Source organism: Parasteatoda tepidariorum, chromosome 7 (assembly GCF_982258835.1).
Source record: "Parasteatoda tepidariorum strain Cologne lab strain chromosome 7, Ptep-v5.0, whole genome shotgun sequence".
Classification (NCBI taxonomy): domain Eukaryota; kingdom Metazoa; phylum Arthropoda; class Arachnida; order Araneae; family Theridiidae; genus Parasteatoda; species Parasteatoda tepidariorum.
The window spans coordinates 33,362,190-33,384,457 of NC_141761.1; the positions used below are offsets into that span (position 1 = coordinate 33,362,190).

Genomic DNA, 22,268 nt, shown 5'->3' on the forward strand with positions numbered 1-22,268 from the left:
GTTTGGAGGTCAGAAATTTTAATCTTTCGAGGGACAAAAAAGAAATATTTATTCCGAGAAACAACGCTTTTGTGATTGATTTCGTACCTTAGAATATCGTATCCAGTAATTAATTACCATATTTGTGGTCACCCCCTTAAACCATTGAATCTTAAGACCCACAGGATGATCCAATCATTAGATCAAAAATTATTCCGTGTGGACATTTTTTATTTTGCGTACAGTACATATGATAAGCATAACTACGACGAGTAAATGATAATTATTTTCTGTCTTACTATTTGCTCTGGTCTTGCAAATAAATTTGTTATTTTAAAGCAATTAATGTGCACAAAACTATTTTTTTAAGTATTATGGCAGCTAGAGCTCAATTCAGGGAAGGGGATTAACCACAACTTTTGAAACAATTTTCCGTTATTATCTAATTATTTTTGTTTTTAACTACTTAGGGACTGGTCTAAGCCTACATTAAAATTTGAATCAAATATTTATTATAAATACTCGAAAATATGAATGAGACTTTTGGAAGTTAATAGCTTTATTTGAAAAAATGTCGTCTACATTGCTTACATAGCAGAAAAATAAATTTTCTTAAAGTTCCAAAAATGTAACTTGTACCTCAAAAGTCACTTTTGCTACCTATTACTACTAGTTACTGCAATAATTAAAAGTGCAAATGGAACTATTAATCTAATATACACAGTCAATATCTTTTTATAACTTTTATTATTGTTAAAATGTTATACAAAAGTGTCATAAAAGCTAATGAAATAAATTATCATTTGTGAAACTATTTAACTTTCTTTCCATTTGTGAAGTGGTCGATTCCATTTTTAATTTCTTTTTCTCTATTCGATCTTCTATTGATGTACTCATGATAATAGAAATTTAGGAAAAGCGCCATAAAAAATCCTGCTATTAACACATTCATGATAAACGATAATGGAGATATTTTACAGCCTTGGAATGGAGTTACAAACATGTGGTAGAGTACAAATATGAACTGCACCTGTTGGAAAATATCACATTTCATAAAATCGATCAATAATTTATACAAAAATAAAAAAATTAGAATATATATATATATATATATATATATATATATATATATATATATATATATATATATATATATATATATATATATATATATATATATATATATATATATATATATATATATACACCGAAGAGCCATTATATTATGACCACCCTCCATCTGTAACAGTGGGCTCGCCCAGGTTCTCATGGTTTCTCGTCCAGGAACAATATTTTCATAGGGCACATTAGGACCTATAATCCTCATAGAACAATCCCTGACGTCTGTAAGCTACTTGAACATAGTTGCAGACCAGGTTCACCCATTCACGGCAACAGTTTTTCCAGCGGGGGATGGTGTTTACCAACAGGATAATGCACCATGTCATAAGGGTCGAATCGTCGAGGAACATTCCAGTGACTTTCAAGTCATGCCTTGGCCCCCAAATTCACCTGACCTTAATCCGATAGAGAATTTGTGGTCCTACTTGGAAAACCAAATTCGTGCTGCCACACTACACTCGCAATGTGAGGGAATTGCAGGACCAGTTGGTGAGCGCTTGGTACCAGATACGTCGTCAGACTACCTATCAGCACCTTGTGGAACCAATGTCACGGCTGGTGCTAGCAGTTTTGAGGACTAACGGTGGTCCTACATGTTATTAGCAGGGTGGTCATAATGTAATGGCTCTTCGATGTATATATATACTTCAAACTAACTAACTACGGAAAGATTTTTAGATTATTATTACAAGAAGTGTTGGACATGGTACCTGATGAATAATTAGACATTTTAACAAAATATAGAGAACACTGGTTTACTCAGCCTGACAATTGGTGGTCAAAGTCTTCATAATGAAAGTAATGATAATGGAAAGATGCTGATAGATTTTGCATCTGTTAATACCCTAATAATTGGTGGTACCATGTTTAAACTTAAAGACATACATAAAGTTTCTTGAAAATCTCGGCTTAAAATATCACAAATCAGATTGACCATGATCTTACCTTGATTTTAGACACAAGAACATCTTGATGGATGTATGTAGCTACAGAAGTGTAAATGCAGACTTCACTTCTTAGTATTCAATTAAACTCAAATATAAATTGAATGAATTATATTATAAGATAAAAAAGCAGTTATATTTAAATCACCAATCGTACAAAGAAATGAGTAAACCAAAAGTAATGTATAATTATAAATTTAAAGTGATCGAGAGAATACGCTCAAGGTAAGAATCAATAGGAGAAGATGACAAGACGACATTGAAGCAAATAACTGCAGAAAACAACTAAAGAAGTTCTCTTATGCACCAAGAGAGATATGCACTAGGAATGCTGAATGCTTAGAAGCTAATACCAAGAAAAATAAAGCTTATAAAGTAATGATTCAAAATCATATAAGAAATGTTGAAGCATTAAGAACTAAGAAAACAAGAGAAATATTTGCTAAAAAAAGAAAAGGAAATTTTTAGAAGAGCAATTTAGAAATTTGTAAAATCTTAAGTCTCAAAATAATGAAACAAGAAGACTTTTTCAACTAGTACATTATGTAAGGTAAAATACTATATTTAAAATCTCTAATATACTATATGATAGCTACTTCATCATGTGGCAAAAATTATCCGTTAATACCAATATATATTCCAATTAGGAAAATCTAATATTGACCAAATCTATACAGTAAGACAGATATTAGAGAAAACCAGAGAATATAGTGTCGGCACGTGTAATATTTTTATTGATTTCAATGTAGCATACGATATCATAAAGATGCTATTTGAAGCAATGACCACAGAAAATATCAATCCCGTGAAAGTAACTCTTTCAAGCGATTGATGTAATATCAAAATACCGAAATGATCTTTCCGAGACAATTTTTACTGATAATGGTTTTAGGTAAGGCGATGCTTAATCATGCCTGCCTTTTAATATCGCATTAGAAAGAGTCAGCACAAATGCAAAGATCACAACAAATGGCTCTTTTTTGACAAAAATTCATTCAAGTGGTGGCATATGCGGGCGATTTTGATGTTGTTGGAAGATCAAGACTTTTTTAAGGCGTTTGTAACTCTTTGGACAGAGGCCAAAAAATGGGTCTAAACCTCAAAGAACATAAAACAAAATTTATGGTCGTGACCATACAAGAGTCTGATATTGCATTACATTTGGTGAATGATCACAGCTTTGAGAAAGTCACTAAATTTAAATATCTAGGAACAATTGTCACTAAAAAATAATAGAGTGAATGCTGAAATTGATCGCCGATTGATGCGTACGATAGTGATCTGTTTGGAGAATTGATCGCCAAATGCTTCACTGAATTAAGAAACCAACTTAGATTACGATTAATAATGGAACGAAAATCATTATGTATAAAACGCTAATCCAACTAATAGTCCTCTGCGAAAGTTGAACATTGAGTCTCCAAAACAGGCTACTAATTTTTTTTAAAAAAATTGCTGCAAAATTTTTTTGTTGCTATCCAAGAAAAAAATGTCTTTTGAATTCTCTTTAATCATGAAATATATAATCGATGTAGGCAACCAGATATAGAGTAAAAGTTATCAAACAAATCATGTTGAATGGCAAAAAATTTTGAATGCCAAAAAGCGTTCTTTATGAAATTACGAAATACGGTTACGGCCATGTGGTGAAGCAGAACCGGAGCAAATTTTAAGGAAGACGTGCCACCATTTATGTGTCCAGTTTAGTTGTTGATTTTACCACTAAAGACATTCAAGTCTCTGATACAACTTCAAATGTGGTTCCTGGTTTGCCATACTGATATGAAAATACAAAAGTTTCATATCTGTCAGAACAGAAACTTGTCACCTAATAAAGGACTTCATTTTTCGACTCATGAATCGCGACAGCGCGATCCCTTTTGGCCATTTCTGCCTTTCTGGCTGTTAGTGCCGCTGAAATCCAGCCTGAAGCCATCGTTTCGTACGACTGTCCTTAAACCATCTCTGTGCAATTTCGACCAACGTGAGGAACAAAATCATGATACGATAAGTCGCAGTCCCTATAAGCTATAAACTTTTCTGCAAGCATTTTCCTTCTTATATAAGGCAGTACAACATTTGTTAGGCAGTAAGTAACGCCCAGAAGCAAATTAATTTTGAGAAAACTATTGCCAATTCTCAGTTATTACACGCATTCAAGGTGCGACTAGTACCGCTAGAACTAGTGCTTTTTAACCTGAAATATGAATAATTTCAGAGTTCAACTCCCAAAATCTGAAAATTGTATTGGATTGGAATTCCAAAAATTGATAAAAATTCACGTAGGAGCATCACGTAGGAAACGTTATCCATAGCCCCTAGAGGGATTAGCAATGAAATCTAGCGGCACTGGAAAAAAAAAAATTTTTTGAAAATCTAATAGGAATTTAAAAATTACAAATATAAAAAAATTACAAAAACCCCATAAAATAGGTTTTATTATTTTGCGTTATGCGATGTGGCATGAAAGTTAAGTAAGATGCATCCTAGTTCAGGTATTAGCCATGGCATCGGTCAAAACTACTTTATATGATATTTTTAGCATTGCTACAAAAGATAGAACATCAGTAATTTAAGATAGAGCAATCAATAATAGACGAGGTGCTCTGTTATTAGCGTGGCGTGGGAGTAGTATGAAATACAGAAGTCAGTTGAAAATCCGACCACCACACAAAAATTATTAGTTATTTAGGGTAATTTTTTAACATCTACGACATTTGCATAATATTCTCAACGTATGTATGCACTGAGATTCATGGCAGCGGTTTTAAGCTTTCAGAACTGTAGATTTGGATGAAAGAAAATCGTCTAGCAAAGCAAGGCTAGAAATTCAGTGATGCAAACAAAAAGCATGGGTAGTATGAGAAAATTAAAAAAGACAGCGATTGTCATCAAAGAAGGTGTTAGAAATTTCGAACCATGGTGCAAGGCTTTACTTCTCCGGCGAATGGAAAATCTTATGCTCTCAAAAATACCAGTCATGTTCCGGACTTTCCCAGAAGCTGTAACGATGCGTGCATTAAGCACTTGTACTTGATCAGTACTTGACGAGGAAAAGGAGGTCTAGTGATCAAGGGGGTCAGTGTTGGTCGTGTCCTTTCTTTCTTGCGTCGTCACTCTTAGGTCAGGAAAACATGTCCGAACATGCATTTATATATGATTTTCCATCGTCTATACTAAGCGAGAATTGATATCGAAATTTAAAAAAAAGCTTATCAGGACATTAATTAATAGTTTTGACTGATTATCGCCAAAGTTAGGACCATCTTAGTACTTGTCATGGCTAGTAGGCAATATGAAAAGAATGACCGGCTAAGCAAGGAATCGATAGAAGTCGGCAATGTTGACAAAAAAACTACAGATCTCTATGTTTACTTGCGCTAGCAAGTAAACATAGTAAGTGTACTGTATCTCTCCTACTGAAAGTCTGTAATCCCAGAACCATAAAATAATTGGTATGTAACTATGTATAAAATAACTGATTGTAAACTAAATTCATTTTAAAATAATTTACCAATTGGCACATGGTGATGTATTTTTTAAAAGTCAAGTGTATTGTGACGTCATCGCCTAGAGCTGATATTCCGTAATACGTATACATCAAAATATGCACAAAGGAGTTCGCAATTGGAAAAACTGTATTATAGCCACCTGAAAAGAAAGTAAAAAGACAGTTTTATTTAAATTAATGAAGTTCGTTCGAAAAACTCTAAAGAAAAAAACTATATTGATGGTCTTGAGTACAAGATTGAAAAAAGCATAAATAAAGCACTTAAGTCTTGATTAATGCAGAAGTATTTATCCTCAATCTCTATTTTGGCACTAACGATGAAATTCTGATAGTATCGGCTGTCGTTTCTTTTAATTTTATTTCTGCTTGATAGTAGTTTTAAATTCTACTAATGGCCCATTAAATATTTTAATGTAATAAAAAATGTTAAGGTTCTCAAACAATATTTTAATGTTCTAAAAAATGATACATTTTATTTTCGAAAATTTATATCACATAATACAGAAATCAATGCCAAAGTGAAAGCGCTTTTCTTAATGTCAGTGACTTCCATCTCGCTGTGTTTGAAATAAATCGCATTGTCATTTGAAATTCCTTGTTGTTAAGCTAAGAAGAAAGATAGTGATGTTATTTTTATGAAGTAATTTTAAGTAAGATTTTTGGTGTAGTCTCAATAAAATCAGCCACCTAAGCCTCTGATAATGTCTGCATCACTGAGATAAAACCACTTTCATGTCAAATCTCAAATCTTTGCTGTTAAATCGACTTAGAGAAGCAATAATTCAAATAATAAGCTATTATAAGTTAGGTTACAACTATATTTAACTTATATGCAACTGGTTGGGACTGCAAAATAAAAGCATTAATATTTTATGAAGATAAAATTTTACTGGTTTCCAAACATTTTAAGCTATTGAAGCGTAAATTACGTTAGAATTAAATTGTACTTTTAAGAAAAAAACCTACGGTATTTAATAAACATTTTTCAATGGTGTATTTTTTTAATTAGAAGGAAAAAAACAATAGCTGAGAGTATTTTAGCCGTTGTTACTTTTTGCCCTCCTTAAAAGAAGATTACTGTATTCAGTATATGTAGTTGATATCTGCTGTATAGGTGATCATTTTGTTTTTTCATGGCACGTGCTATTAGTTACTGAGTAAATTTTTCTCCCTCGGCAAGATTTGATTGTAAAATTGTCTGTTACATTTGAATACTTAACTAAGGTGGATTAAGTACCAAACAGTCATTCTCTTTAGGTTTCAATAGCTTTTTGTGTTTTAAGAGAAATAATTTAATTTTGTAATAGTTAATTATTAACTTTCTTCTACAGATTGAGTAAGGTAGAGAACGTATTTCTGCCCATAGACAATAGGTAGAATTTTTTGCAGGATTTAGAACTCACAAAGAAAACATTTCTTTTCTTCTAATAGAATGCATTCAAAAGCATCTCGACTCTTAAGAGTTTATTACATTATGAACCGATTTTTATTTTACTATAATTTCTTATATTTATTAGATTTTTTGCAAGTAATTTGAAGATTTTTTTCCCTTGAGATAGCCATGGATTTCTCATTAAGTTCAGGAAAAATATCAGAGTAGGAAGAACAGGACTCTTTGGCTAAAAAGAAGATAATAATGCCGTCTGTGTAGGTAATTTAAGTTATGGCCAGCTAGTTAATACTTTTTAATTATTATCAATAACAGAAGACTATTTACAACAACAAATTAATTTGATAAATAATATATTTGAATCGCACACTTTGGCCTTAACTTTCCCGGCATACTTAACACTGGCATAATGTTCTATATTAGAACACCTAAAAAAACGTTAGGAGTAGACACACTACATTTTCCAATCTGTATAATAAATGGAACAATCTACTCCCATAAATGGGCATGCTTCAGAATTCAAGGGTGTGTCGCAATATTTAATCGCACGTCTTCAAAAAACTCTTGAGCTTACCTGGCTCTGATCTCAGCAATCCGTACATCATTAGAGGTACAGAACTATGATGGATTAGATGCAACTTGGACAGCTGTCGCTCCTTTTTTCTAAGCACGAAAAATACCTGTAAACAATAACAAAACAAAAAAACGCAGATTTTGTATTCATTTTTCAAAAATTTACTTGTACTATAAGTCCGGGTTACAATTCTCATTCCGCTCAGAGTTTTAATAATTACTAACCGATTTTAACTGAATGCAATTAATAAAACAAGAACTTTAAAAACTGCATTTTTTTAAGCAGACTGAAAGGACGAAAATAATAATTCAGTTTCGCTGAACCTAATGACTCTTGAATGACGTGAGAAATTTTGTGCAAAGCTATCGAAGTTTTTAAAAATATTTTCTTCTTTTTAGTCTACTAGTAAAACGTAGATTTTTAAAATTTTATTTTATTATTTCATTTTCAATATTACGTCTGTTATGAGTAGTTTGTTAACCCCTTCCTTTTCGCTCCCGTGAAAATGACGGGGTGAGGTTTCGCCCTCTATTTCTCGCTCCCGTGAAATTTCCGGGCTTGAGTGTTCAGTCGTAACAAGCCAATAAGAATAAAATAATTCATTCTTCTGCCCAGAAAACATTTTATTTCTCATTTTACACACCAGATGGCAGTACCAGGATAATTTTAAGGTAATTACAGATAGTTAATTTATTTTAAACTAGATGTCAACACTTACCAAATACGTGTATTTGGCAAATTAAGCAGTTATATGGCCGTTTTCTTGAAAATTAACTGATCGTTAAGGGGTTAATGGTGGAACGGGACGAAATTTAAGAAATAGGTTGGCTATAAATGGGCAATAAAGTTTACTTGCACAATTTTTAGAACTTCTATAGGCATCACATGCTGAGTTAAGTTTAAATTAAAGTACTCTAGTTAGTCAGGAAGTGCTTGAAATTTTGATGGATAATGAATTCTATTCTGTGATAAAATGCTGACATAAATTCTATTTGTAGAAATCGGGAAATAATAAAACTTTTATTATCATCCAACACAGAGCTCCAGCTCAATTTTCATTACTCCTAACTGGTATGGAAGTGATTGAAATTCGGGTTGAAATTAAATTCTCATAGTCAGTAGTCTGCCGATAAAATTCTGATTCGCAGGAAAAAATTAACAATTACAACAGGCATTTCGCACTATTTAAGAATTTCAACATTCCACCTAACCGAAAAGTAATCAAAATTTCTGTTGACTATTATATGGAGATAAATTCCGATTACGTTCAGAACAAGGTAACGACGGCGATCACAAAGTCAGTCCCATTGAAAATGATCTACAAGAAACGATATCAAGTCGCGACGAAGAAAAAGAAAAAAACTATGAGGCGCGAAAACGAACATGCGAGATCACGATATATGTTCTCAAAACTGATTCTGATTCTACCGCTCATCAATGAAGGCCGTTTACACATAACGAAACGAACATCGTCTTCCACAGCGCGAATTGGCATCGGAACGTAAGAGAAGATCCTTGCGTGTCTTGTATCGCTCTATCGTATATCGCTATATCGTTCGTTTTCTTTACTCGACTGCTTAAATCAGATTTCTGATGCATCGCCTGGAACGAAAGTCGCTGTATCGGCCTGCCGATATAGGAGTTAAATCGATATGTCACGATATATCGATTTATAGACCAGTACTAATGGCAATGCATTTTGTCTGTAGGGGTCAAGAAGCGATTAAGACTTGTATCATTATCAGGTATTGAGCTACAGTTAAAATTTCAGCATTCCAGCTATCCGGAAAGTAATCAGAATTTCTGTTGACTATAATATGATGACGATAATTTCTGTTGACTTAACTAGTAGCTCCACAGTCTTGAAATTGGAACCTAATGATTTAGCTTAAAAAAAATTACAACTGAAACAATACCTCGTGTGTCTAAATAGCAGCATGTAAGTCTCAACCCAACTTTCCCCTCTTTCCCCATCCTCGGCAAACCTCAATGCAAGATATCATTCTATTTTTTACCCCTTACGGCGAGGAAGGTACTAAACAGTTTGTCACAGGTTTAAGCATTTTTTTTTCGATGCCCAGGTTTTGAATATTTTTGTGCTACTTTCACTGTACTAAATTTCCGCTGATCAGAAATTCTGATCACATAGTTTTAATTATAAAACAAAATATAATTAAATTTTACTCACCGTATCAGATAATTCAACAAATTTGGATATGTAAAAATACCATGTGATTTCAGCAAGCTAAAACACAAGAACAGAGCTTTATTGACAAATAAAAACACAAAAAGGCATTACTCTAGCCTTTATTAATTTAGATTATTTAAAACAAAACTGTGTGGCCCCACCTCCTGCACACTCCGCTAACCACCCCCGTAATTGATTCTCATTCATCATTGTTTATTTTGTCTTAAACCATCAATATTTTCCACAAAAACACGGAACATTTTGGTTTCAAAATATACAATTATTTCACTTTTATGTAAGAGAATTTTGTTAAGATGTTAATTATAACTGAATGGACAATTACCTGGATTTGAAAAATAATCATCTGAACTTGAAATGAAAAAAAAAAGCTAAACCTTAAGAACACAGATTGCGTGTGACATAATAAGAAGAAATAAATGAGCACTAATTTTACTCGTAGACGAAACTCTTTTTTTTTTTTTTTATCTTTTTTTTTTCTTCCCATGCCCACCTGTGTTAACATTTCGTAAATTCAGGCATTTACAGGGCAATTTTGTTGGCCTCTCTTTCAGGGACACCATATTAGGTGGGCCAACGTTGCTCCCACAGTAAAGACAGATAGTACAGAAAAGGAAAGAACATCCATGCCTTGCCCTGGATTCGAACCCAGAACCTTTCTGATGCAAGGGCAGTCAGCTACAAAAGACCGGACAGCTACAAAACTTAGAATTCAAATACGAAATGGATCTCATCGCTCTTTTTATAAATTTTTTATAATTTTTTCTTATAAATGTTAAGATTTTTCACTGACAACACGCAATCTCTCTCTTTCAGTTTTTTGCTACTTTAGATTGACATCTACTCGAGCGCGAAATTATAAAATAAAGAAATAAAGATCTCGTGAAGGAAAATAATTTTTCATAACAATGAATAAATAGTCAATATTTAAAGCACAAAATATCACGAATAAGCGTCTAAATTTGCAATAACTTTGGAACAAAGGGAAATTTCTTAAAAACTCTCATTAAAATTTTAATACAAAATGATCCTATCAGCACATTGCATTTCATCTCTGTTGTATTTCAATGGATAGACAAAGATGGTTTTTTTTTACTTCAAGTTTAGTAGATAATTATTATTGAACTTACAATCGAATCGTACTTATTTTTATTCCATCGAGCTCATTTTACACTTTACTACACAACTTCTTAATTTCAAGTTTCTAAGTCTTATGGATTTTGCACAGTAAAGCTATCGTAAAGCAACAATAAATAAATAAATAATGATATTGAAATAAAACAAAAATGAGGAAAAAAAATCGCAAAAATAGCACTTAAAATTGCAATAACTTTCGAACAAATTGGAATTTCAAAAAATAGAACAAAAAACCCTGTAGTTGCATTCTTGCTGCCTGTGGTGTGGTCTGTCTGGCATTTTCCCCGACAAGTTTAACAGTAAATAATTTTCTAACTATCGACTGTTAAATTTCTTTACTTTATCATATTCTCTGTGCATTTTCCTACACACTTTCTTAATTCTAAGTTTCTAAGACACACAGCCGCATTCACCAGCGCTAGTTATCTCCGTTTAATCCATTGTAAACAAACAAAATGGACCTCAGATATATTACTGAGTTCGAGTTTGAATATCTTGAATTTCTAGAAGTTGTTAAAAATAAGGGAATGCTGTAGCCTGGTTGTAAGAAATAATGACATAGAAGAGGTAAATGACAGAAATCATTTCCTGGAACCAACAAGTGAAGAACTCAGATCCGAAATTGACTGTCAATTGGAATCAGACACTGACTGCAGCATGTATAGTTTGTCTATGGTAAGAACTCCTCCCGCACACAAAGTCTGAGGTCGTCTGCTGCGGTGAAAACAAGAATAGCATATTTTAGGAAGGGCAGCTTCTCTTCTCTCTAGGAATAACACAATAAACCGAAGAAAAAGATTCCCTCTCTCTCTCTCTCTCTCTCTCGCCGACCTCAGCCAAAACGTGTCCGAAACAATGACCCCACACCCCTACTTGAAAAAATTATACCTTGTTGCCATAGTCACCACCACGGGTCCAGACGAAGGGGAGTTCTTATTTTAGACAAACTATACATACTGGCAAAATAAACTGTAGTTAAAGTCTGTGTATTTTTTTAACAAGTTTAACAGTTAGTTAAAACATTCTCGAACAAGTTATCGAAAGTTAATTTTTTTTATTTCATCGTAATTCCTGCACATTTATCTACAAGCGTTAGTATTTTCAAGTTTCAGAGTCTATAGTTTTAGTTATATTGTTTTTGCGCAGTAAAGCAAAATGCAACGTTCAGCTGAACACCCAAACAGTGGCGTTGGCGACGGCCATTACGAATTTTTAATTTAAAGAACACATGTATTAAAGCATACTTACTTTATATACATCTGGTCGATCATCAAGTCGTTCAAGTACCTCACAGCTCACTTTTGCTTTACCACTGTATCTAATTTTTGCATACTATAAAATATAAAAAAATTTACATAAGTGCCAGAGCGAGTCATTACCTCTGTAAATTTAAATACATCAGCTACTTCTGCAATCATTGTACTCGTTTGGTGCGTTACTATTGTAATTGTAATACTCAAAACTCGCATTTGTAAGTTATTTTAGTAATTATAGTACTCGGTTATTGGCGTTACTTTGTAAGAATTAATTTACCTTTTTAAGTACGTTAGCAACATAATGATTGTAGCTTACCTTAAAGTTTACCACTACTAACAAAAATTGCATTCCCTAACTACAAATGAAAACATGTTTTGTCATCTTTGTTTAATAGAGATTGATAATCAGATGACAAACTTCCCCGCCTGATATGTTATTTATCAATATTAATAGTATTCTAATTTCCACTGAAAAAGAAGTACAGGAGATGAGTTTCCATGCAAAATAAGTCCTGAATGTAAGGAACACCAAGTAAGTGCATGCAAGGCACAGGCACTTTATAGTAAAAAACATCAATGTTAGGAATAATAGACAATAGCATCCCGGTCAATGGCCCTTAAATTTAAAAAGAAATACATCAATGCAGGGACTACCGAGCAATATAGTATCAGTGATTGAAATACAACGCATTTTCTTCCTTGCTAAACTTTGAAAGAGAAGCGGCAATTAAATTCCAATTAGAGGCAACTCAGATTTGAAGTAGTAGAACTGCATGCTTGCTGTTTTGTAATCTTACGTCTGGACACATGATCTAGTCAAGCCTCTATACTTGACTAGGAAAAACACGTATGCTAAGAAACATACGATGACGCATTCAAAAATTAAAAGTAAATGAACAATAGTTAATAGCCCGCTTCGTGAACTACATTTTTTTTTCAATCAAGCCTAGATGAAAGTAATTCTCACTACTATAATTTTTTCAGCCTGTAAAGAAAATCAAGATTTGAGACGCAGCCAATTTAATATCTATTAACTTAAAAAACTCAGCAGTAAAATTTTATCGATTTTTCCTTATTCAATACACATTTTAAAATTAACTTATGTAGGAATAAAAGAGGAATATCGATAAGCGTAAAAATCTAAAATAACCACGAAAAAAAGCTGCTTTTTTTTCATTGGCAACAACCATGGCTCAATTGGATAAAAATATGAAAACTATAAATGACTAGGACGCTTCGCCCCCTGCTCGCTGGCACTCGCCAACCCCCGGAACTGCTTTCGCAGTTCATTTCGGATTGCTTCGCAATCAGATGCTCGCTCATTAGATAGGTTCTTAACGTCTAGCTTTTGTATACTTTTTTGAACACTGAAGTTTCGAAAACTTTTCACTGTAGAAAATTCTAAACCTGTGCATTTCAATATTAATTTGAAATTGCAAACAGTTCACATATTTTTCTTAATCAAACTATTCTAAATTTCAGTTGTTGAGAAAAGTAACTGTTGTAAGTTTTGTTTTAAAGTCTTTCCCACCAGAGGGCTAAAACCATGTGTTGTAAAACAATATGAAATAGTACTGAACGCCGGATGTAAAGCATCGGCTTCAATGAAAATAATTTTGTGAGAATGTTTTTGATAATTTGGTGAGAATTCACCCGATTAGACATGTGATATGCTCACTACGTGCTCTTGCGCTCCGAAGCCTATAATTAAAAATGAAAACTGTTGCCAACGCGAGAAAAGAAATATCATCGATTTTATTGATACATACGTATGAGCGTTTTATATAATATAGATTCTTAAAATGCAAATGCGTCTTATGAACCTGGGCTATAGTGAACACTCAGTTGTCTTGAACTTTTTTGACGATTTCCTCTGAACTCCCATTTAACTGACATTATTTTACACGCTTATTCCATAAAGCTTAAAAACTACTGGGTTCGTAGTCATTTTGATATACTTGATTTTCCTGATAGCAAATATGCTGTCCTTACTTGCTCTGATTTTCAGCTTTTTGTTCTGATATTCCTAATTGAGTGTGTTCAGAATATACCATTTTCTAAGTATGGCAAATGCCGATTTTTAAAAAGTAGATTTGAAGAATCGAAATATTTGGATTTTTGATTCAATAATTTTTTTTAAACTAATAATGCTGGTAGGAATCACAAAATTCAATTGCTTTAATTTTTGGTCGTCTACTGATCATGGAGATAGTTTCAGATATTAAGCCTTACCAACAGGATTCATCATCTGAACTCTCTTTTCAAGTCCAATCACAATGCGGCACCTACAGTTTCATTTGGCATTTACTGCCATATATTTGCAATTACATTTTTAAATTTGCTCAAATTGATGATTTTGTAATTATTAAGCTAACAGATCATATATATGAACAAACAAAATAGTTCATATCGGGGGAGTTGGGTGGCCATTCATTTTTCAGCAAAAAGTAAGCTAAATATTTGCTGTATTCCTAAACCACACGACGCACAGCACCGCATCCTGTTCGTTGTAGAAATAATTCACCCCATACATACGTTGGACGCTCGGGAGTAAAACTTTATCCAAAACCTCAGTTTCATAATGCTGTGCGTTTTACTCCATTTACAACTGAAACTAACGGGTATTTGTCTTTTTTTGAAATAGCCACCAACAGGCAAAGCATTTTGATAACACGGAACATAATGCTGGCTCTCAGGGACCATTGTTAGCATTAGAAATTGACCATCTGTTGCCATTAGAAACTGACCATATTTTATCATTTTGGGGGTTGAGACTTTGCAGCAAAACAAATAATATTTCCTCTGAAGCGACAAACTCATCCCCAGCGTTCCAGACAAGAATTTTTCCATGCACCCTTTAGCTGCCTTTTTATCTTAACAGATTCTGAAAGTCTATGAATTTCGCTCTTTTGATAAACTTAGCACACCGAGGTTCAGCATTGATCCCCTTGATATTTTGAACTCTCGGGCTAACTTGCTTGCAGATCATTCGTATCCTTTCCCTGAACCTTTTCACAGTCTCTTTTGTCATAACAGACCATGGTCTGCCAGTTCTTTTTCGGCCATCGACTGAAGCTATCTCATTATACCTTCCGATAGTTCTGTAAATGAAATCTCTCTTTACCCCCAGGTCTTGCAAGTCTCTTAAAGTGTTGCCTGTCTTTTGACTAATTTATTTTTATCATAATTTCTTTTAATTTCTTTCATTCTACCTAAGTAAGGAAAAATTATAAATAGTAAAACATATAAGCCTGCAATAGCTTATATATACACTAAATTGTCTGAAAGGAATTGGAACTGCAGTAATGCTTATATAATTTTTATTGAGCTTAAAAATTTGTATGAGAAAGTTATGGTCATGGCGTATGTATACTGTTCTAAAAAATGCTCTGATTTTGTCCTATATTTTTTCTTTTTTTTTTTTAATGTTGTTCTGATTTTTTTCTTTGGCCCACTTTGAGACCTGAAGTTGGTAGTTAGTTTATAGTGAACTTTAATTTCATTTTCTGAATTTTCTCTTCATTTCTACAACATTAAATTTGCAGAAGTTATATTGCAAATAGCTGTGTTTTTTGCATTACATTAATTTTTACTTCTGCATCAGCTTCGCTTTTAAAATAGGGTGAACAAGTTGTCAAGCAACTCCCTCTTCTTAACACCCCTCCCTTTTTCTTGATGAAGGACAAGAAATGTAGGGAACTTTACGGAAAAATTTTCTTCAGAACTCTTTTCGGCAGAAATTGTGTTGTTGTTCATTTACGTCGCACTAGAGCTGCACAATGGGCTATTGACGACGGTCTGGGAAACATCCTTGAGGATGATCCGAAGACATTCCATCACAATTTTGATCCTCTGCAGAGGGGACGGCACCCCCGCTTCGGTAGCCCGACGACCTGCACAGAAATTGTGTAATCGACATTAACCGTATCAGTACCGGTGAAAGAAATGCTTCCCCATGCCCGCACAATTCAAATTTATGTGTACTAAAGGGTATATGCACTTACTAATACAAGACGCAATGCGAGTGTAGACAACGTCCGTGTGATCCTGGACCACAAGTCTACTAGCCACTAGGTCATTCGTTTTATACAGGGACTATGGATGGTGTTTTCTACACTAGGGAGCGCTGCAAGCTCGGGACTGCCTAAATTTCCGGGTTACTGTTTCAGTTGTATTTTAAAGCCATTTGCCATCATTGTGTTTTGAGATTCTTGCAAACAATGTATTTGATTACTTATTACTTATGTTTACAATGCTAACAATACTTGTGTTTACAACACTAAAAGTGTTAACACTAACGTAAGATGGCGCTCAGCTTGCAACACGAACAAACAGTAAGAAACAAATGGAAAGAGGCCAAATCAAGACTGATAAAAAAGCGAGTTATTCAAAATCTAGCAACTATGTCACCTTTTTTTATAATAAATAACAAAATAACTAAAACAAATTTTCACTCCAAACTCCCCAGAATTACATAATAACATTATCTTATGAAATACGGCAGATTTGAGCTCAGAAATTATCTAATTTATTTCTTTTATTGAAAACAAAATTATCCGTTTGAAAGCATCGCCTATCAGAATAACATGTAATAAGCAGCTGCAAACTTTTTAACCGGAACAAGAGTAGGTGCCGAGCTCGAGATTGTTATTGTTTACATTTCTATTGAAAACACCATCCATATATCATAACGAGAAATGTGAAGGGAGAATCATGCAATCACGGTCTTGAAGGGATTGAAAGGTTCTGAATAATTTTTTCCCTGGGGAAAATGAAAATACTGGTTCTCTTCTGAAAAATACTGGTTCTTTACTAATAGTGGAAATGAAAATTGGTAAAGTCTGCATAAAATCAAATTGTAGTTCATCGAATACTACTAATTTTTGAGTTTCTTAGAATTTAAAAATTAATCGAATTAAGATAGCTTTTTTTATGTTTGATTTATTACATAATTACTAAGTTATATTAATAATATGTTTTAAGTATTTATATTATTATGCATTTAAGTAATATGTTTGATTTATTAATAATTAGTAAGTGATATTAATTAATATGTAATTAATATCGTTGTCATATGCTGAAAAATAGAATTTCGACGAATTTGGATAACCAACATTATGTTCGATTTATTGACGAACCTGAAGACAGTTTATTAAATACAGTTCGATGTAAAATGTTACCCAGTAAAACTGGATTAAATCAAATATGTTCAAATACCATTTCGCAAGCTGATTGGATATTCCAGCTTTCGTTGATATTCTTCTTTTGAATAAGTAAGTTTAGACTATCGTAGAATTTTCCATCGAAATATGATTATTAGATTAAGGTTTTGTTTACACAAACCTACAGGAAGTGAAAAACCCTTAGGAATATTTACTTTTATCTTTGAGTTAAGGGAGGTATAAGCAGTTACTTCATTTTCTTTCTAGATTTCGTCTGTTCCTAGTTCTTTTGAAAGTAAAGAAATCAGTCATTTTTGTAACGATACTGTTTCCATAACAGCAACACGCATGGAAACATCAAAAAATACTCTTTTTCAATATTGTATGAGAGGAGTGAGGAAAATTGGAAACGGATCTAAGAAATTTTAGCAATCTTTTAATTAAAAAGCCATATCAATCAATGACGATCGTCAAATGTTATTTAGAAAGTTCAATTTGTAACATTGAAGTTAACCAACTGATTTTAAGTAATACGCTCAAACTAAGCCTCAAAGGAAAATTGGTTTTTTACAATAACTACCTCATAAATATTTGCTAACAACAGAAAAGAAAGCACTCTCAATCGGTTGCTCTCTCAAGTTACTGGAGTTCATGTACACATAAGAACAGATTTTCAGTTGTATTACATGGGTTGTCCAATAAGGTCCACATCCCCTCTCTTGATTTTTTTACTAATTGCCTTGGGGTACCTTGACTTGGTACAGTAAAGTGGCTGTGCCCAATAAAAAAAGGGGGAGGAAATACTGCTCGGCCTGGTGAAAAAAAAATGACGAATGAGAGTTTCGAATTTAAATACAATTCGAGATACGAAAAGAAATGAATTATTAAGTGAGTGTTTTGGAGCACCTTTGAACTTGACATTAATGAATGAAAAAGTAAGAAAAAAGAAAAACGTTTACAACGTGCAGTTATTTGTTTGTGATTTTCCTCACTGTAATGTGACGAAATCGTCTAGTGAGAAAAGCAGGAAAAAACATGTTTTTGTTTTGCTCACTGTACAAAGCTTGAACATCGTAAGTAATGGCAAACTGTTATAATTACGTAGTTGTTTGGGAAATTACTTCCTCACGTCCCAGCGTAATAAATCACAAACGAACGCACCTTAAGTTTCACTTAATCAATGAATAATGAAATCAATCATGCTCTATAACAGAGGTTTTCTTCAACTTACCGTGTACGAAGCTTTTTTTTTCCCGCACCTCGAAGCGTTTATGAAATAAAACAAACTTCAGAGTTTTTTTTTTTACCTATGACGTACGATCATCTTTTGATTATATTTTCTCTATGGAAATAGCTAATTACTTCATTTAAACCAATTTTTTCATGGAACAGAACATTTTTAAATATATAAGATAACTTACGTGGTAGAAAATGATGGCATTTGTGACAACTAAAGCTGCATTGTAAGGCACCATTATCCTTCTTAAATCAAATGGTTTCCGATATTTCATATACAGAGGTCCCAACCAAAGAACAAATAGAAGATAAAATCCAACTATGCCAAAATTAAGCACCGCATTGCCGACTAAAGGCCAAGTCAATACGACTGGATCTGAAAATATTTGATATAATTAACACAATTTTACCCTTAATAAATAACGTACCTTTTCATAGATAATATAATAGGTAAAGGGGCCCAAAAAGAGATGGAAGGACTGTGTAGAAGAGGATTTTGCCATCCTAAAAGTAAAGAACTGGAAAACAATTGCTGGGAGAAGGGCAGAATGGGAAAAGCTTCTGAGGAAGGCGCAGGCTCACAAAGGGCTGTCATGCCAATGCTGATGATGAAAGGGAAAAATGACACAAATAACAAATTATTGTAATGGGATGACTGCAAATGACGTAGTGTGGGTATCTCGATCCTGAATTATAGTTGAAATGTTGAATTATAGTTGAATGGCATTTGTTTACGTTAGCAGCTGTTCTTTCCATTCTATTTCGAGCAAGTCAAGCCCATCAAGTGTTAATTCTCGCAAGTGACTTCCATATTCTTACACAAAGATTCTTTCACAATGATTTCAATTATTTCACTATGTATTTCTTACTTTACACAAATACAGGCATGAACAATTTATTTCCAAGTAAAGCTCGTATAACGATAGTACGGCATCTCCGAAACAAAAAGTCTCCGATTACAAGTTTCCGAGTTATCGTTGAAATAGTAATATTAAAGATGCAAAAACTGTATGCTTATAACGAGTTGAAAATTACACACCTCTCCCACAATTGGGAATTTTTTTTTTTAAATCCAAAAATTAAAGTGCAAAATGAAGAAATTTTTATTTATTTCTGGCATTAATATCGAACAGTGATAAACGAACACCATTTTCCTTTTATTTTAATAATAAAATTTTCTCTTGTGTTTACGAAGCAAACGTGCTTGGAAATTCACCACCCAAGTCATTTTTTTTCTAACAAACGAAAAATTCTGCCATTTCTAGTAACCCTGCCGCCCACTTCAAAAGCATGCACCTTTTGTTGACAGCAAACCTGTTCCCTTATTCACCCTCTTGACAGCTCAGTAATAAAATTATCATTCAGTGTTATTTAAAGGGCCAAAAGCCATTACATACTCTTAGTCTCCAGTCTTTTATATTGCTATTTAAATATTTAATGTGCGCATTTGTTTATGACAACAAGCTTGTTCTTCTGTCCCATATAGTGTCTTATTTATTGATTATTGATTTATTTCCCATGTCCATAACACTACAAACAATCAACCAACAAGCTCGCTGTAAGAAAAGTTTCATATGCTATTATGAATTGTCATTATTACCGAATTTCACTGTAGTAGATTTCGGATGACGATCTGATTGCCTCACTTCTATTACAGCGTAACTAGTTTAAACTCTGTATTTCATTCCACGTAAGCGGCTAACCGTCACGGTTGAATGGAAAAACGTTTGCCCACAGACTTAAAGTTTGTCGAACCTTCTGATCATTTAATTGCCAGTATAAACAGCATCAGGAGTGAATATTGCCCATTCACTCTTGTTAGCAGGCAGCATATGATATTACATGCGGATTTTGTAGTGTTTAACTGGAAGAAATGCTCATTGTTGTAACATTCCACGTAAGTGGCTAACCGTCATGGTTGAATGGAAAAACGTTTGCCAATAGAATAAAATTAGTCGAACCTTTTGATCGTTTAATTGCCAGTAAATAGCATCAGGAGTGAATATTGACCATTTACACTTGTTATCAGGCAGCATATGATATTACATGCAGATTTTGTAGTGTTTAACTGGAAGAAATACTCACTGTTGCACATTAGCAACCAGAAGTTAGCTGATCTAGTTTAGTTTCGTAAAGTAAACATCCATATGGATGATGTTTTCTATACTAGGCTGCGCTGCAAGGTCTCTCTATTGCATATATTTTCGGGTTACTCTTTTCTGTGTATTTTGAAGCCATTTAGCCTACAGAGTGATAATTGTGCTTTGAGACTCTCTTAAGTCTTTCTTGTATACGAGTATTTGTTACCTGATTTGCTATTTGTGGTTAAAAATCGTCAATTGAAGACCTGTTATTTTGAGACGTAAGAACCGTCATGTGAAAAACAAAATCGCTATAAAACACTTCTTACCCTGTCAACAGTATGCCATTTTCGAAATTTAAACTAAATCTGCAAAATCGAAAAGAAAGTTATGACAAGCAGATTCGAAAGTGTCCAAATTAGGGTTAAGGTTTTAAGCTTAGTGTAAAAAAGCATTGAGTTGTTGTTGCGATGGACTGAGATTAAGGAGACAACTTGAAGTCCTCCTAATTTCAGATCGGATTCTAGCAAGTCTGGGAAGTAAAAACGACCGATCTCATTACTGACCACATTACCACAATTATGCCGCTGGTCACTTAAATCGTGAAGCCTTAACATCCATGACCCCTTGGCTCTTATGAGGCTGTTGCGGGAATGCTTTTTATGTCATATTAATTGTATTTATGATTTAAATGGCCAATGAAAGACACCGGCCCCCTCTAAAAGACGAGGTTGAAATATTTCTGCATTTAGTGTACTTCTTTTTTCTGAACTGAATCAAAATCTAGTGATAATTAAATACAAATAATAAAGAGAAATCGTTAGTCTAGGAGTAATGAAAATTCATATTTACTTGTGTTGTCGATTAAGAAATCTTCTAAATATTCGTAAATAAATCGAATAACCATTATAGATCCTTTTGATGAGAGCTATAAAAATTAAACAACATTAAAGTTAAACAACATTGAAATTAAACAATGTTGAAATAGGATTCATAAGTAAACACGGAACAAAAAATAGTTTTTCCTATTTTTAAATAACATTTAGTTATACCAATTATAAGTAGGTAATTGGGAAATTAATTTAATTTTGAAATTAAAATATTATTATTACTATTTTTAAATTAAACTTTAAATAAATTCTAAATGCATTTGGAAATAAATACTATTTAAGGAAAGGATATTTTTTTATTAAAAATTAATAATTTTTTTAAAAAAAATTTTCTTAGTTGAAAAAGATATTAAGACCACTAAGCAAATTTAGAAACTAAATTTCACAACAATAATATCATACAGAGGTTTACCTCTTTTTTTTTGCCTCATTTCATTATTCCAAAAAGCTTTTACCGCCATAAATTGCCTTAAATTAACATAGTAACAAATGACTTAGCGATGTCACATTGTATTGTTGTTGACAATGAAATGTGAGACTTAACCCTGTCTCAATTATGCATAAAACGACCAATATTTGCGTTTATAAGTATTAATTTATTAATAGGAATGGTCAGGAAAAACTTAATGGCTCACCTCTGATAAAATGTTGAGAACAGACCTCTTACCTTCGGCAGTTTTAAGAGCCAAGTGAGAATTAGTTTTTCTAATTGTATTTCGGGTGTAGGAAGTTGTTGAGGTAAACGACGTTGGATACTTCCTTAATGTGTTATGTTTTTGA

At 33.1% G+C, this 22,268-nt stretch overlaps 1 protein-coding gene across 1 annotated transcript; it reads right to left on the reverse strand.

Moving 5' to 3' along the window:
* Positions 1-707: 707 nt before the first annotated feature.
* Positions 708-22,253, reverse strand: LOC107450593 (very long chain fatty acid elongase 7). The gene is made up of 8 exons (XM_043039378.3): positions 22,124-22,253; positions 21,451-21,526; positions 18,703-18,893; positions 12,112-12,195; positions 9,709-9,765; positions 7,521-7,626; positions 5,560-5,696; positions 708-1,009 (listed from the first exon to the last, which is right to left on the reverse strand). The coding sequence occupies exons 2-8, from the start codon at positions 21,503-21,505 to the stop codon at positions 791-793; spliced, it is 849 nt and encodes a 282-aa protein (XP_042895312.3). The 5' UTR covers positions 21,506-21,526; positions 22,124-22,253; the 3' UTR covers positions 708-790.
* Between the last annotated feature and the right edge of the window lie 15 nt (positions 22,254-22,268).